Source organism: Rhinolophus sinicus, chromosome 18 (genome assembly GCF_057876585.1).
Source record: "Rhinolophus sinicus isolate RSI-liver-muscle chromosome 18, RSI-T2T, whole genome shotgun sequence".
Classification (NCBI taxonomy): domain Eukaryota; kingdom Metazoa; phylum Chordata; class Mammalia; order Chiroptera; family Rhinolophidae; genus Rhinolophus; species Rhinolophus sinicus.
The window spans coordinates 34,212,682-34,230,151 of record NC_142518.1 but is presented as its reverse complement, the minus strand read 5'-3'; the positions used below and the strand labels follow the sequence as shown (position 1 = coordinate 34,230,151).

At 35.5% G+C, this 17,470-nt stretch overlaps 1 protein-coding gene across 1 annotated transcript in view; it reads left to right on the top strand.

Annotated features, from left to right (window-relative positions):
• EFHC2 (EF-hand domain containing 2) overlaps positions 1 to 15,860 on the top strand; it is a 267,304-nt gene extending 251,444 nt beyond the window's left edge. Inside the window, 1 exon segment of the mRNA XM_088794715.1 lies at positions 383 to 15,860. Within this exon segment, the coding sequence (XP_088650841.1) occupies positions 383 to 484 (102 nt within the window). The 3' untranslated portion in view covers positions 485 to 15,860.
• Positions 15,861 to 17,470: the final 1,610 nt, after the last annotated feature.

The following is a 17,470-nucleotide window of genomic DNA, read 5'->3' as shown; positions in this document are numbered from 1 at the left end:
CAGAGGTACAGAAGGCCAAGCCAAATCATGCCAGCACATTAGGGCCTTTGTTCGTGGTACATCTGCTAATATTACATAAGCCAAAGACAGTCATGTGGCCAGTCCCATATCAAAGGGACAGGAAAATCAACTCGATGGAAGGCGCCACAAAATCCCATCTCAAAGAGCATGAGTGATAATTATAATACAGGAAGGGATGAAGAATTGAGCACAAGAATCCAATATCCTCGTGATCTGAAAGTGGATGGTAGAAATGTCTGCTTTGAAAATTAACTGTTTTCCAAGAGCTTATGTAACAACAAGAAACAATTCGATGTTGCATTTGCAAAACTGTGCTTTGAAATGTGGTTCTAATTATATCCATCTTTGTTTTCTTTTCTAGAGATATGACGATGTGTCAGTCGGAATACCATCAGTTATTTCTTTGAAATATATTGACTATTTAAAATTTTTAAAGGACACATATGGCATAGAGGAGCAGTAACATGACAATTTTGCTCAACTCCTTTTGATTTTCTGCTCTAATTTTGCCAAGTTTATTTCAGGAGATGTAATTTCATTAAAAACAAAAAAGAAACACGGTTCATATTGAATTGAAATCCATAGACTATAATTAATCTCCTTTTGTCATTTTAGTTTTTCATAACATGATATTATATTGCTGATGTACCAGCACTAATAAAAATGTCATATAAAGGAACATCGAGCATTTTTATTATATGTGAGATTTATTAATAACAAAGAATCTTATGGTAATTTTGTAACCAACATAATTTGATTTATTATAACACAAAAATAAAATGACTTTTGACAGCTATATATGAAAATATAAAATCAAATTATATCAGAGCAGTAAGTTGTTATTCTATTAAACATTTTTTGAAATCTTTTTGACACATTTGTTATATAATTAAACTTTGTAGCAACCCATCTTGTCAAAATAATCCTTAAACCTCTCTTGAGTGAAGATATTTATTTTCTGAAATTAGCAAAGCTATGAGAAGAAAAAGAGTCCCCGCAACACACACTCACCACACATAAAACTTTGGGAGAGAAATTGAAACATATGCAGTATTTATATTTTTAATGCCTTTTTTTATATCTAAAGTTAGCTGTTAATTTAGGAATATATGCATGTGTATATAATTTTAGTATGGCCAAAAATGTATTATATCTAAAATATTTAGGGACATGAATGCTGAAGGTTTTGGGAGATCTTTTTGGTTCATTTTCCACACACACATACCACCCACCCGAGACGTTTAAATATTCTAAGACGACAACATTTCCCTCCTGCATTTCTCTAGTTCTATTTTTATTTTTCTTCTAGGCCTATGCATCATGAGTCTCAGCAGAACTTTTTTCATGTAGTATATATTTGATTAACACTCATAACCATGGAACTCTGGAAATTTCATTATGAGAAGTTTGTCCCAATCTAACCCGTTCTTCAGTCTTGAGTGCTGTGTGTCATAAGTCCAGTTGCCTGGTGTTCTCAAAGACAATGGAAGTCTGTGGAGAAGGGAGTTTGACCTTTACCTTTCAGGGAGTGCTCTTACGAGAGGAAGAGGAACTTGATGACACCTCAGGGACCCTTCTATGTCATTATTCTTTCACTCTCATTTGCGGTATCTTGCCTAGAAACGAGCTGGCTTCTTGGCACTCAGACGTACCAATTTGCTCAATAACAATGGCTCTTTCATTTTTAAAATTGAAGTTAATTAATAAACTGTTTCTATATATAAACGTAGGATAATTCTACGTGTGCCATTGTTAAAATAGACTCCATAGAACTTTTGAATAAACTAGAATACCCAATTTACTCATATATGGTAGAATCACTTACCCATAAAATATAATTTTTGACGACTTGATTTTTGTCCCATTTGTTTTTTAAGACGGCTGACAAGTGCCAAGCCATTTTGTCACTAAGATTTTCCATTCCTGAGAGAACAAGCTTTTAGAAGGATGACACTTTCCTGGAACTTTTCAGGCTGACGTATTTGTCACTTACCTATTCAACTCTTCAGTTAGTTGTCTTTCCCTTAACTTTTTAAATATGTAGATAATTTAGCTTTTGCACAGGCTTGTAATATAATTCATTTGAGAAGTAGGAGGAGAAGAGATAAAGAAGTAAATCAATGATTTGCTCCTGAGTTTGTAGGATGACCACTGCTCATTCTATTGCATAGATATTTGTCACTGCCCTGGTTATTCGAAGTTCAAGCCCACAGTTAGCAGTTAAATGGCCATTATAGGAATCATGCCGATAAACATGATACATTGCAGCCATAGAGACACTTTAAATAATTATTCTTTTTATAACTAAGCCATATACTGAAGGAGATTTATAATTTAGAGATAATATCTCCATTAGTAAAGTTTATGACCCAATAAACAGCTCCCACTCTAGTAATAGAATTTCTGTACCTCCCTCTTTTGCTGGTGGTCTCAAGGTACTGAAGGGAAATGCTATCTTAGGAAAAACACTCTCATTATATAAATATCAATGAATTGTCTTACAATTAATCTGGAAATATCTCCGCCCCCCGCCACCCGTCGTCCCCCCCACCACCGCCTTGGTCCCACTTAGTTCCAAAATGCTGATATATTCTGCTTAGGTTTCAAGAAGTAGATATCTGGTTGTCAGCGCAAATAAACCCTGTGACTCAAATCTTTGGGGGGGGGGGGGAAGACTCCTAGAGTTTCTGTCTCTTCCCTCTGAAAAATAAATTCCAGCTATTGCCAATATTCCAGAGTAATAATTTTAAAAGTTTCACAACCTTTGCATACACTTAAATTTTTAGCTGTCTCTTTCCTCTGACAAAGAGAAATCCCAGTTATTGTCATTGTTCCAGGGTAATACTTTTTAAAGTTTTACAACCTTTGCATATACTTATATTTTTAGCTGCTAACATTTTCTCATTTCGATGGAAAAGCAAGTGCTGCCTGTGAATGTCTGGGTGAGCTGAACGTAAATATAGGCAAATCTTTTCTACTAAGCATGAATTGTTTTTTTAGTACTCCTGCAACTGTGGAAATGATTGATAAAGTCATTGGAAAGCCCAAATCAAATTGTCTTTTCAAAAGAAACTGATTAAAAGCTGTTCAAGTTTACATTAAATGGTTTGCTGAGTCATTGTTGTCAAATAGGGATGTTGTCAGCAGATGACTGATTTCCAGTGTTTACTTGCCTTTTCTCCTTTTTAACCTAACCATTTGAACTGTTTGAACCTGTTTGAAAAATAATGTGGGTAAGTCTCTGGGTTGACTTTAGTGCTTACTAAAATAGTTACAATTTTAGACAATAGGTAATGAAGAGCACTGTAACTTTCAAGTATTAGGATAGTTTAAACATTTTGCCTAGTTTATGTATTACCTTTGATCCAATTAATGCCAGACATACCATTTCTTGGTCTTTTTTTTGGTATGTTATGCTATTTGAAGTTTTGTTATTTGGGGTTGTGGATGTAACCAAACAGAGAGTTCATCCCTCCTGGCACACAGTGGAACCAAACTGAACTCTGAGAATTGCAGTGGAGAAATTAGGGTTGTTTTATTGCTAGGCCATGTAAGAAGAACAGGGAAGCTACTGCTCAAAAGTTCAGCAAACTCCCCCGATGGCTTACAATCAGAGGGTTTTAAGGAGTTAGGGAGCACAAGTATGTGGAAGCGCTGGTGGGTTGAGTTTTAATTAGAGAACCTGAATCTTGGCCATTTATAGTCAAGGCAGAATTCTTGATTCATCCTGAAACCTAATTTTTTTCTGGTATATGACTAATGAATGACAGTACCATCCATCTAGTTGTCAAAATGACCCAATCCTTATTTTTATTTCTTCTCCCTTATCTCCAACATTCTTAATATGTCATGAATCTATCCACTTCTCACCAACTTCACAACATGACTGACATTTCATTATTCCAAACCACCCATCATGTCTCTGGCAACAGCCTCCCAGTCAGCCTTCTTACCACCAAACTCACTCTTGTAGTTCATACACACAAAGCAGCCAGAGATTTTAAAATACAGATATGATCTTTGCATTCTCCAAATAAAATCTTTCAGTAAATGCTCATGCCCTTCACATGAAGTTTAAATTCTTGAACATGAGTTAACACACAAAAGGTGGTCCGTATTCTCATCCTGACGCCCCTCTGCAATTGTCATCTCTTACACTTAACTTTGTCTCCACGCTCCAGTCATAGTTAAAACTGGGGATATCTGAAGCAATTTGAAATGGCTTTTCAGTTCCTGTTCTGTACTCTGTGAATGGCCTCAGCAGTAATGAAGAGCAGTGGTAGCAAGGGAGGAAAAAGCAGACAAAAGTCATTTTATCAGGTTCCTGTTTTGGTCAGATCTTATACAGGCTCCGTAGGAAAAAGGAAACACAAAGATGACTGGTGTAACTATTTCTAGAGGAGAATGCATTTTCTGTTTTTCACCAAACCATCAGCCTCTCTGGATTTCAATATGGTGGGGTCATAGCAAGCATTCCTCTATTGGCTTTACACAGATGCAAAGCAGCACTCAAGAAACTGGGAGATTGATGAATAGTTGGTTTGATGTATTTGAACCATTCACCACTTTGAGTTCAATGTGCATTTCTGTTAAAAATAGACAATGGGGAGAGGCGGCCCTCCCTTTTCTTCTGTAATTTGCACAACCTCAAGCCTGAATGCTTAAACTAATGAGTGTTTAGAAGGAAAGGCTCCTACTGATTCTAGCGAGTTATTAAGTTTCTACTTGCAGAGTCGCCATGGACTTTTTCATCTGCCACATTTTTCAGCCATTTCCCTGTGCCATGCACCAGACACATAATGGGCTCAAAAGTCCCCTTGGAAAGAATTTTGCTGAGGACCAGGAACAAATGCACAGATGCACATTCTAATCTCATAACTGTTAGTTTTGGGGAACTTCATTGACCTTGAATGAAAAAATTAGACATTGTTTAAACCAATATATAACCTGGTAGAAAAAAAGGTGAGTGTGGGGGTGAATTACAATTTCTCTAAAATTAATTGCACAGTCAGCACTACCCTTTGGAATAATGTTGCTCCATTATCACTACAGGTTGATTTGCTGAACAGATTCATTGATCTTGCCTCAGTGGGTTTTCCATTTTTACGCATTACATTCTCTTGGGAATTGAAAAGACTGTGTCTGAAAATGCTCAGTCACCTCGAAAAGACTCATTTTCTAAAAGGTCTTAAGCTGCCTTCAACTTGAAGGAATTCAAATTTTGCTCAAACAAATATTAGGGCAGCGACTCCACTTGAGTATATGTTTAATATTTGGAAACTTTGAAAGGTCATTTACAGACTGTGTAGGGGAGCAGAATTTGTGACCCCAAATTATGTCTCTTTGGCATAAGGATTATTTTAGTCTGATTTTTTTTTAAACTGCAGGCACAGGAAAAGCTCTGAGTAGAAGTTACCATTTTGTAAGAGACATTTACATTTATAAGGGAATCTACATTTATAAGGGTGTCTTTTTCTTGTACCAAGAAGAGGAGGATGACCCTAAATTTCTAGAAACTGTTATCAATGGAGAAGGCAATCTTAAATCTTAATATTAAATATAAAATGGAAAAGGCAAGCAAATCTGCATAACAACCTTATCCTTGTTTACTGTTCTTTTCCTGGTAGGCTTGCATAACTGACTCCCCATCCCCAAAATCTTTAGTCTTTAGCTGAAGATGGATGGTATTTAGGGTGATAGCTTGGACCATTTTGGGGAGTTACTCAGTTTTCCTGGGTCTCTCCCATATATACAGGAAGTATACATATTATTAAACTTGTTTTTTTCCTTTTTAATGTGTCTTATGTCAATTTGATTCTCAGACCAGCCAGAAGAACCTAGAATAGTAGAGTAAAATGTTTTCCTCCCTGGCAGTCAGCATAGTCATCAGGATTCAGTTTTACTGGCTGGACACTACTCACCCTGAAGCTGCTGTAGCTGAGAGATCTTGGGCCTTTTGACAAAAGCTAGCAGAAGGTAAGAGTTCTTACCACTTCCGTCTCTCTGGTCTCTGCCTGCAGGGTCCAGCAGAAGTGAGAATGGTGAGATTTTTTTTTTTTTTTTACCTCGTTTGAAATTTAGATTAGCAGGAGAAAATATTTGTGGAACTAGTTCCTTGGGCATAGCATAGGAAAACGAGTACTTTTGGTTTTTATTGATACTTTTTCTTCAAGAGATGTCACTGTTTTTTCTCTGTCCTTGTTTGTTATGTATGTAGTTTCTCTTGTTCTGAAACTGGAGGCTAAACAAGTCCGGGGGCTCATACTGCCTGCTCTGCTCAGCCAACAGATCAACACAGGAGTTGGGTCATAGAATAAGCGTTTATTATCAGAGCACCAGTGGTCTGAGAAGGCAGCGGGTTAACACCTCCAAAAACTGCCTTAACATTCTCAATCTGACTTGGGATATTTAAGAGAAAATCTGGGCATTCCTTCAGAGGCTACATGATGGTTCTGAGGGTCTGCATGGAGTCTTCCCTCAGGTGATGTGGCTCCCCTTCCTGGTCACCAACCCAGGAGCAGTGATTACAACAACCTGGAAAGAATGCTAGGCCGTAAAGATTGTGATCAGTAAGCAAGCTTAAGTTTCAGGGTAATTATCTAAAGCAGGAAACTGGGACAGGGGACATCATATCCTAAGCCCAGGAACTGGGAAGGGACATTCCAAACTCAAACCACAGGCAGGAAGGGGGTTGATCAATTGTTAAGCTCTAGAGTAGGAGGAGGCAAGGCCAGGGACATTGCAAGGCCTCTTTTGTGGGGGGTTCCAACCGGGCCCTATTTCAGTTCTATGTCTTGAGAGCTTAGCTTTGTGATCAGTGAGAGTATTCTGTCAGTCTCCATCATCTGGAAGGTGCACTTACTGGGGTATACCTTGGTGGCCAGTTGAATAAACTGGGGTCTGAGATATGAAGTCACAAGCAGCACTCTCTGTCCAACTATGACAGCTCTTGGGAATTTGTCATAAAGTGTCCCAGTCCAAAAGGGGCCTTTGTCGTCTCAACCTTCATTGTTTTGTTAGTGATGGAAAAGTCCCATTTCAATAGTGCCTGCCAGTGTCACAGATTAGCAAATTTGTGACTGGAGGTGTCTCATATTTTTGTGGGAAAATGGAGACACCATTTACACTATTCCATTCTTACTACCTGTAGCAACGAAGGGCTTTTACTTTACTAGTAAACTATCTTTGGGAGTGAACTGTCTGGATCTTTTGAAGGATCTATATCTTTGCACCCTCTTTGAGGATGCCTCTTGCATCCATGATTAAGCCATATAAAGTCACTATGGAGAAAATCCTACTCATCAAGGCCAGACAAGGCTAATTCTTTGAATTAGAAAAACTTCTAAATCGAAAAGGGTTTTATAGAACTCTCATTTTAAACAATTGTTTCATTGGTATCTATAAAAAGATCAAGTTAAAAATGAATAAAAAGAAAATAACTGCTAGCCTTTAGGGACTCCCTTGGGGCTTCTAAGTTTTCAGAAATTAAACTTAGAACAAAATTGAAGGTTCACATCCAATTTAAGTTCCCATTTTTAAAACCAGCCCCATCTCCTCAGCAGATTCTCAACTCTTCCGCCTTTCCAGAAAATCCCTTAAACACCAGCTGCCCATTTTACGTTCCCTTTCCCTATAAGATTTACAGAGAGCACTCCAGCCTAATCTCTAGGCCCAAAGTTACTCATGTAAATGCTAAAGCCAGGAAATAAAGTCAGCAGAAGCACCCAGGATGGACAATAAGGTTTGTTTTGCTAGGCTCTATAGTTACGATCTGCCGGCTTCAGGCCTTACTATATATACAATGTCCTTTGTGGATATATTCTGGACCCCCCCACCACAAAGAATCCTTGTCCCCTATATAGAAGCAAATCTTCTAAATTATAAAGTCCTTTTTTTCCCTCCACTTTCAGAAGATCTTATCAAATTTAGAGAGGAACTGGAAAGATTAGTGGCTATTCACAACTCCACTCACAGGGATCTTGTTTGGCTGAGGGGGCAATATTCTTCCCACCCATGATTCTACTGTGGTTTATAGACGGGCTGGACAACTCCCGGGGGGAAACCCCCCCCAAAGTGAATTGGTCTAAGGTTAAATTGTGCATTCAGAAAGGAGAGCATCAGAAAGCCTTTGTTAAACACTTTAGATATGTATTTTTAAGGTATGCTGTATTCTAGAACATAAATCTTTTTAATTTCTTAAAAATTTATTTTTCAATTACCGTTGACATAGAATATTAGTTTCAGATGTACTAAACAACATAGTGATTAGACATTTACACACCTCACAAAACGATAACCCCAATACATTTATTGCCCATCTGATACTGTATATAATTGCTACAGTATTTTTGACTATATTCCCTATGCTGTACTTTACATCCCTGTGACTATTTTTTTTTCAATTGTAGTTGACATTCAATATTACTTTATGTTAATTTCAGGTGTACAGCATAGGGGTTAGACATTTATATAATTTATGAAGTGATCCCCCTGATAAGTGTAGTACCAACCTGACACAGTACATAGTTTTTACAATATTATTGACTATATTCCCCATACTGTACTTTACAACCCCATGACTGTTTTGTAACTACCAACTTGTACTTCTTAATCCCTTCACCTTTCTCACTCAGCCCTCCAATCCCTTTCCCATCTAGTAATCATCAGTTTGTAGAACATAAAAATCTTTCAATTTCTATCTTACTTGGAAATCTCCCTGATACACAGAAGCAAGTTTAGTTGTATGGGTCAGCTCTTTGTTATTCAGCTGCAATCTAATTTATTTGGGGGAACTGGGAACAACTGTCTTTGTCTTGCAAATCTTTGCAAAACCAGACTTACAACTCTAGAAACAATTCAAAATCCCACCTATCTTTATCAATCCCCCCAACCTTGCCTATTCATCTCAAAATGCTTGTAAATACTGGGATGTTAGAATTGTCTTGCAGTTAAGAAAAAGAAGGAACAATTTAAATAACAATTTCCCTGGGCCTCTGATAATAAGCAAATATACCCCCAAAACTCCATCTTGGAGAAAACTCGAATATGTTCTCTCTGCCTTTGTGATGTAGATTTTCTACTCCCATCTTCTCTAGGACCTAAAATTCATTCTTTGAAATAAAAATGTTTTTATCAGAAGAAAAAGGAGGGAGGGGATAATAAGAAAATCTTATCTACAAATATTAGTAAAAAATTGCTCTAGCCATCTGAGCAGGTAAACTTACCTCTTTCCAACTGCTAAAACAAAATTTAGATCCAACTGTTCTTTTATAAACTAGTGAGTTTTGGATTATCATACCTGTCTCATGGCTAAAAGGTCTCTGTTTGCATCTGTCTATATGTTTGTGTGTGTGCCTAAATATATTGTAGATGTATGATATTTTTCTACCTCTGGATAGTATTGCCAAAATTATTTTTTAAAACTCGATTTAATTGGCTTAAAAACAAGCACTTGTGAATTGAGTATTTTCAAGTTCACATGATCGAAGATATTTTTTGGTAAATAAAAGCGGTTAATCAAATAGGTATGTCTTTAAAATTATCACCATTAAACATAATGAAGATAAACAACTTTTATTCTACCTGGGTTTATTAGTCAAATAAGTTCATGTTATCATTGTATCAAAATTTGTCAGCCAGAAAAATGACTTAAGATGAGGACTGGCATTGTCTAATGTATGGTGAACTTTTTGTAGGTAATGTAGACATGGTTGTTGGGAAGAAGTAAATTAAATAGGTGTAAGGGGGTTTAAAATTTTTAGATGAACTTTTCAGCAATATTTGTGTTTTATGGTATTTGTATTTTAAATTAGTTTTCCAAATATTTTTGGTAACTTAGAACTTCAGATTTTTGCTAAGTGAAGTTAAATGATGGGAAATTCGTTGAATATCTAGATCATTTCCAAGTAAGATAAAAATAGTAAAACATTAATTACTGAACATAGGTTTAACTACTTTTGGCTTCTTATAGTAGATAAAGATAAACATGAGTCTCTTAGTAATCATGTCTTGTGTGACGTTGAAAGATTGTATTAAAAAGGGCATGTGTTTCTAGAAATTATGAAATGTATTCTTAAATTTGCCAATCTAAAGAATGCTGGTATAACAGATAATTTACATTTGCTTACTACTCAGTTTTACTTGAATATAAAGTTTCTAAGGATTAAGAATTCTAATATATGTCATTGAAATGACTAGAAATAATAAGGGATACATCTCCATATTCATGGAAAGTGAGATATGTGTTTTCAGTAAAACACGGTGTGAGGAATGGAGATAATATTTTTGTTGAAGGAAAAGTAAGTTGTAGAAGGTTTATGGAAAAGGAACCTTTGGAAAGGAACTTAATGCACGGTTAACATTGGCTAAGATTGGAATGAATGTGGTTTAATATAAAAAATAAGCCAGTGTAAAATTAAGAATTGGTTTTCGCTCTTTTAAAATTACAAAATTTTCTTGGACTATTGGTCTACTCTTGATAATCAGAGATTGTAAAGGGTTTCTCCTTGCCCTAAAAATAATCTGCCTAGAAAAGTTTTGTGTTTTATCAAAATAATACTGTGTGCTTCATGTCCTCTTAATAAGATATTTGATTACTTAAGAAAATGAAATCTCCTCAATATTAAACAAGCTACGTTTTACTAGCAACTATGTAACTTTCTATATTTGCCTTTGAAATCTTTTATTGTTACTTTGATTAAATAGATAATTAATTAGTGTTTCATAATGATCTGTGACCCTATTTAGTCAAGTGTCTAAACCTTTTGATATTTTGTACAAACTTAGCAAAATCAAATTCTAAGTGAAGGCATTTTGACCTCTAGTTAACCTTGTGGGTTTTTTGATGGGTCCCTGAAAAATCTAAAAAGATTTGCTCTCTTCTTATGAAAAGAGAGACATTATACTACTAATTGTGTTTACCTGCTATGTTAAATTACATGGGAAGCATTATCGTATAAGTGATGCTAAACCTTCTTAGATTATATTTGTGTGTCTACATGTTAATATAAGAATTCTAGAAATTGTATGAAATACTTAGAAGTCTGATATGTCTTAGTATAATATTATCACTTGTAATTCAAATTATCTCAAAATATTGTATGTCACAGAAATAAGCAAATTTCCTTGTCAATTGCACTGCAATGAACTCTTTAACCATGACCATTTTTAAATCTTTTGTCATTTACAGTTATTGTTTTACTATGATGCTTTCACAGATGTGCTTCATCTTCAAGGAGACTCACGGAAAGTACTCTAGAACACAGGTGTCTGATAACTTTAAGATCATAACACTGAACTGGGTAAGAATTTCCAGAACTAATGGAAAAACTGGATTTAAGCAGAACAATAATAACATGGTAATAAATGAACTGAGGAGGGTGATTATAATTTTTATGACTTTGAAAAATCGCTGATGTTTTAGTTTTCCAGATTTAAGGAAACTTCTTTTCTTTTCTCTTAAGCTATCAACAATTTGGTAAAGTATATCTTTATGAGCAGAGATGAAACAATTACTTGTTCTCCCTACCTCATCCTTCCAGAATTTGGAAACCCTTAGTGAGTATTCTCATTTTCATGGAAATATAGTTATTTTCATAAATTCAATAACAATCTGTTCTCCTTGTAGCAGGACACAATTGGAAACGTTGGTTACATTACCAAGGCTTTGACTAGAATATCGTATTTGAGAACATGCATAGACTCATGACCAGACAGTTTTAAGGAACTAAGGCTGATTTTATGGAGCCAATAAAGCCCCTCCCTTGGAAAAAATTGGCCAGGTACCTTGCTTACAGGGTTCCTGGTAGCCTTACCAGGTGAGTAAAGAAGATCACATCCTGGCAAATACAGAAATCTCAGCACATTTTGGGGACCGCAAGAAGAGAAGTATTCACCCAAATCTATAAGTATTGCAGGCAACTCTAATAGCAAGTCCTTGTATCAGCAGAGCATGTAACAGAGTGAAATGCTCAGCCTCCCTGACCATCTTGTTCAAGCCTTCTTTGTCCCCATGGCCTTCAGGCTAATAGCTTCTGCTTAGTCTTACATATTGACATGCTAATCATTAGAGTAATTCTGCTTTTTGTTTGAGTTTTACAAAAACAGTCCCTTGCCAGAAAGTGCCTCTCCTGAGGAAATAAGGAAAGTATGAATTGTTAATCAAAGATTTGCAGGAAGCTCGTGACCAGACTCACATCAACTAGCACAATCTCCCTCAGACCCCTGCTGGCGCCCGATGTCTGTGGTGGTCAGTCACCTCTTGCCCTCCCATTTGCCCTTCCCTTGACATAAAAGAAGCCTGAACTCTGTACTTTGATAAGATGGATTTGAGGAACCACTAGGATGCCCATCTTCTCAGTTGGCTCCTTCGTGATCAATAAAACTTGCCTCGCTCCAAACTCTGACATTTCAGTTTTGGCCTTTTGAAGCATTAGGCACACAGACTTTGAATCAGTAACACACACTTTCCGTTTTTGCTGGAGGCTGCATCTCCCTGGTTTGCAAACTGTTAACTGAATGAAGACTCTCCTTTTTCGCTCTAGTACCTTTTGGATTTGTTTACAACTGGATCCTGAATTTTTCTAGTTTACTTATATTGGGCTACAAATCTCCCAACTAATGTATCCAGTTTTCTTCCATCCTTTTGACTTGGAATCATTGACAGCTAAAACTGTCCTTTTCCCCAAAGCTCTGCAAACTGAAACTAGACAACTTAATGTAAACTTCAGAGAAATCCTAGCAATATCCCTCATTTAAACAATCTTCATGCCTGTTGTGTGGCCCACTTAGAAAGTTTACTTGAATACCTGATGACGTCATCAGAGACATCTCAAAACTGCAAAAGATGCTTCAACCTTTACATCTGAAAATCTTCTCTCTACTGGTTTCCCTCCTGACTCACATGGGGTTTACGGTCATTAACCTTTATTTTTCTTCTGTTTCCATAGAAATGCCTCTTATTAAATACCTGATTGCTTATACCATTTAGGTCTAACTTTAGGAGCCTACCTACAAGACTGTCTCCTGAAATGAACTGAACGGACCTATTCTCAGGACTGAGAGGCCTGTTCAGTGAGATGGAGCAATCTACTAACTTAGTTTCTGGATTGTGAAACTTTTGGGGGAAGTTTCAAACCTGGGACTCTAGGTGAGCAGAATTTACCACCCCAAAATATGCCTTTTGGTGTATTGATTATTTTAAGCTGATTATTAAAAAAACAACAACAAACAAACAAAAAAAACAACAACCCCCCTTCCCAGCAGATATGAGAGAAGCTCTGAAAACAGTGGAAGTTCCCCTTTTATAAGAGACATTTATATTTATAAAGGGAATCTCTATTTTTGAGGATGTCTCCCTCTCTACCAGGAAGAGAAGGATGGCTCTAAATCACAAGAGAGTCTTATCAATGGAGAAGGCATAGACTTAAATCTGTATAGCGACCTTACCCTTTTTTGCTGTGCTTTTCCTGGTCATCTGCCATAACTGAATAACTGACTCCCCACCCCTAATATCTTTTGTCTTCAACTGAAAGATGGTAGTTAAGGTGATGGCTTGCACCATTTCAGGAAGTTACTCAGTTTTTCTGGGTCTCTCCCATGTATACAGGAGGTATACATGGTATTAAACTTTTGTTTTTCTCTTGTTAATTTGACTTATGTCAATTTGATTCTTAGACCAGCCAGAAGAACCTAGAAGGGTGGAGGAAACTTTTCTTCCCTGAAAAATATCATACCAATCAAGATAATTAACTTATTCCCTCCCTCCGAAATTTTCTCATTTTCCTTTAAAATCCCTCTCTTCTACATACCCCCATTGTAGGGGAGGAAAGATGATTTCCACTTTACCCTTCTGAGTACTTGGCTGACACCTGTAGTAAAAGACAAGTCAATGAGAGAAAAATAAACAAGTTTATTAACATGTGTAACTAATGTATACATGGGAGATATCCAGGAAAAATGAGTAACTCTTAAAGGTGAACAAGTGTAAGGTTTGTTATGCATATTTTTCAGTGTCTTCTCCACTATAAGAGTTTCTTGTGATTTAGTCATCCTTCTCTTACTTGTAAAGAGAGGGAGATGCCCTTACAAATGGATATTTGCCTTATAAATATAAATATATCTTATGGAAGGGTATTTCTACTATGTTTTCAGAGCTTTAACTGTGTCTGCTGTTTTTTCAAAATAATCAGATCAAAATAATCTTTATGCCAAAGAGATATATCTTGGAGTGGCATATTCTGCTATCCTCCACCATCCCCCAAACCCAGGCAAACATTTCCAGTTATTGCCTATCACGAATAAAGCTGATATGTATAAGTGTTTGGATATATGCTTTCATATTTCTTAGGTAAATATACCTAAGAGTAGGAGGGCTAGATTTATGGTTGATATGTTTAACTTTTTAAGTAACTGCCAAGGTGTTTTCCAAAGCAATTGTACGATTTTACTTCCTTTCCAGCATTGTATGAAGTCCCAGTCCCTCCACATTTTCGCCAATAGTTGGTATAGTCAATCTTTTAAATTTTAGCCATTTTAATAGATGTGTAGTAGTATCTCATTATAGTTACTTTCTTATTATTGAGTTTTGGGAACATATTCTAGGTACAAGTCCTTTATATGATATGTGATTTCCAAACATTTTCTCCCAAACTGTGGTGGCCTTTTCATTCTCTTAGCAGGGTCTTTTGGAGGGCAAAAGTTTTTATTCTGATTGTCTATTTTATCAATTCATTCTTATGTGGATTGTGGTGTTGGTGTTGTACTTAATAAATCTTTGCTTAAATCAAGGGCAGAAATATTTTCTTTTAGAAATTTTATAATTTTAGGTTTTTAATTAAAATTAATTACACACACACACACTCATAGTGTGAGGCATAGATACAAGTTTTCTTTCTTTTTCTTTTTCTTTTTGTGCATGTGGATATCCAATTGTTATAGTACCATTGGTTGAAAAGACTATCATTTCTACACTGAATTGCCTTTGTATTTGCTGAAAGTCAGTTGTCGATATACCAGGGGTGCCAAAAAAATGTATGCAAATGACTTGTATTCATTTTTTGTTATTGGGATATATAAATATATATATTGTCAAATTTACTGGGGTGACAATGGTTAGTAAACTTACATAGGCTTCAAGTGTACAGTTCTGTAATACATCATCTATATATCACATTGTGTGTTCACCAGAGTCAGTATATATTGAGTATTAAAATTTTAATACAGTTTTTTTCCTTTCTTAAAATGTGTATACATTTTTTTTGGTACCCTCCTTATGTATAGGTTTATTTCTGGACTTTCTATTCTGTTCCATTGATTTGTATGTCTATCTCTACACCAATACTACACTGTCTTGATTCCTATAGCTTTATAATAAGTCTTGAAGTCAGTGTTTATTCTCTCATTTCACTCTTCTTTGCATAGTAGTTTTGGGTCTTCTAGATCTTTTGCATTTTCATATGAATTTTAGAATAAGCTTGTCAGTTCTAAAATCCTGCTAGATTTTTTATTGGGATTGTGCTGAATCTACAAATCAATTAAGGAGAATCGACATCTTAATAATACTGAGTTTTCTGACCCACGAACACAGTATATTACTCCATTTATTTAAGGCTTCTTTAATTTATCTCTGCAAAGTTTTATAGGTTTTAGTGTGCAGGTGTTGCATGTTTTTGATATACTTCTCCCTAAGTATTGCATACTTTTCAATGATAATGTAAATGGTAATTTTTTTAAATTTTCAGTTTTTGATTGTTTGTTACTAGAAGATAGTAATACAACTGATTTTTGTACATTGGTCTTGTATCCTTCAAACGTAATAAACTCATTTATTAGTCTTGTGACTTTTTTTAGATACCATCAGATTTTTTATGTACATAATCCACACAGATGATCACAGGTGATCAGATTTTCTACATACGTGATATTAATACATGAATAAAGTTTTATTTCTTCATTTAAAATTTTGATGCATTTTATTTTTTATTTTATTTATTTTATTTTATTTTACTTTATTACTGCATTGACTAAAACCTCCAGTACAATGTTGAATGTAAGTGGTGAGGGTGGATATCCCTTTCTTATTGCTGAACTTAGGGGGAAAGCATTTCATTTTTCATGATTAAATATGATTCTAGCTGTAGAGTTTTGGTAGACTCTGTCAGGTTTAGGAAACTCCTTTCTGTTCCTACTTTACTGAGAGATTTTATTAGGAATGATATGGGATTTTAAAAATGGTTTTCACTGTGTCTAATAAGATCATCATAAGACTTTTTAAAATTTTTGTTAATTTTGTTAATACATTAATATTTTTTATTAACATGAAATTCATATAACATAAAATTAACCATTTTAAGGGTAAAATTCAGTGACACTTTATACATCACAGTGTTGTGCAACCATCACCTCTATGGAGTTCCAAAACATTTCATCACTCCTAAAGGAAACACCATACCCATTAAGCAATCACTCCCAATTACCACTTGACCCTGGTCCCTGGCAATCACCAGTCTGCTTTCTGTCTCTATGATTTTACCTATTCTAAATACTTCATATAAATGCAATCATAAAATATGTGGCCTTTTGTGTGTGACTTCTTTCACTTAACATAATATTTTTGAGGTTCATCCATGATGTAATATGTATTGGTGCTTCATTTCTTGTACTGTGGGTCAGCTGGTGATTATTTTGATTTTTTTAACGTATCAAAATGTCTTTATTTTGCCTTCATTTTGGAAAGATATTAAAAAACAATTTTTTTACTTATTGTGAATAATAATTTAACATATTAAACAATTTAAATAATCATTTAAATCTCTTCACTGCTGGTTGGTGAGGACATGGGAGCCTGTTTCAGAAGGAATGGGGGTCATCCAGCCTGGACCCCCGTGGTAAGTGCCATCCATTGCAGCCTGTTATGTATGTCTTCTAAATGACACCTCACATAAGCAGTTCTGGAGGCTGAAAGTCTGAGATCAGGGTTCCAGCATGGTTAGATTCTGGTGAGTGTCCTCTTGTGAGTTGCCAACTTCTCATTGTATCCCAATAGTGTGGAAAGGGTTGAAAGATACTTTCACAGGGTATAAATGCTTAAGTTGAAAGTTTTTTCTCTTTATTCTTTAAATACATTACCTCCCTCACTTCTAGATTACATTGCTTTACACAAGAAATCTGTCAACTTAATTTTTATTCCTTTGTATGTAATGTGTCTTTTTCTTAGGCTAATTTGAATATTTTCTATTTATTACTGGTTTTAAGAAATTTGTTTATGATGAGCCTTGGGCTAGTTTTATTGTGCTTAGGGTTTGTTGAGCTTTTTGGATTTGTAGACATATAGTTTCCATAAAATTTGGGAAAATTTGACCATGTTTTATTCAAATGTTTTTTTGTTTCCTCTCTCTCTCTCTCTCTCTCTCTCTCCCCTCCATTGCTGACTCCCATTGCATGTATATTA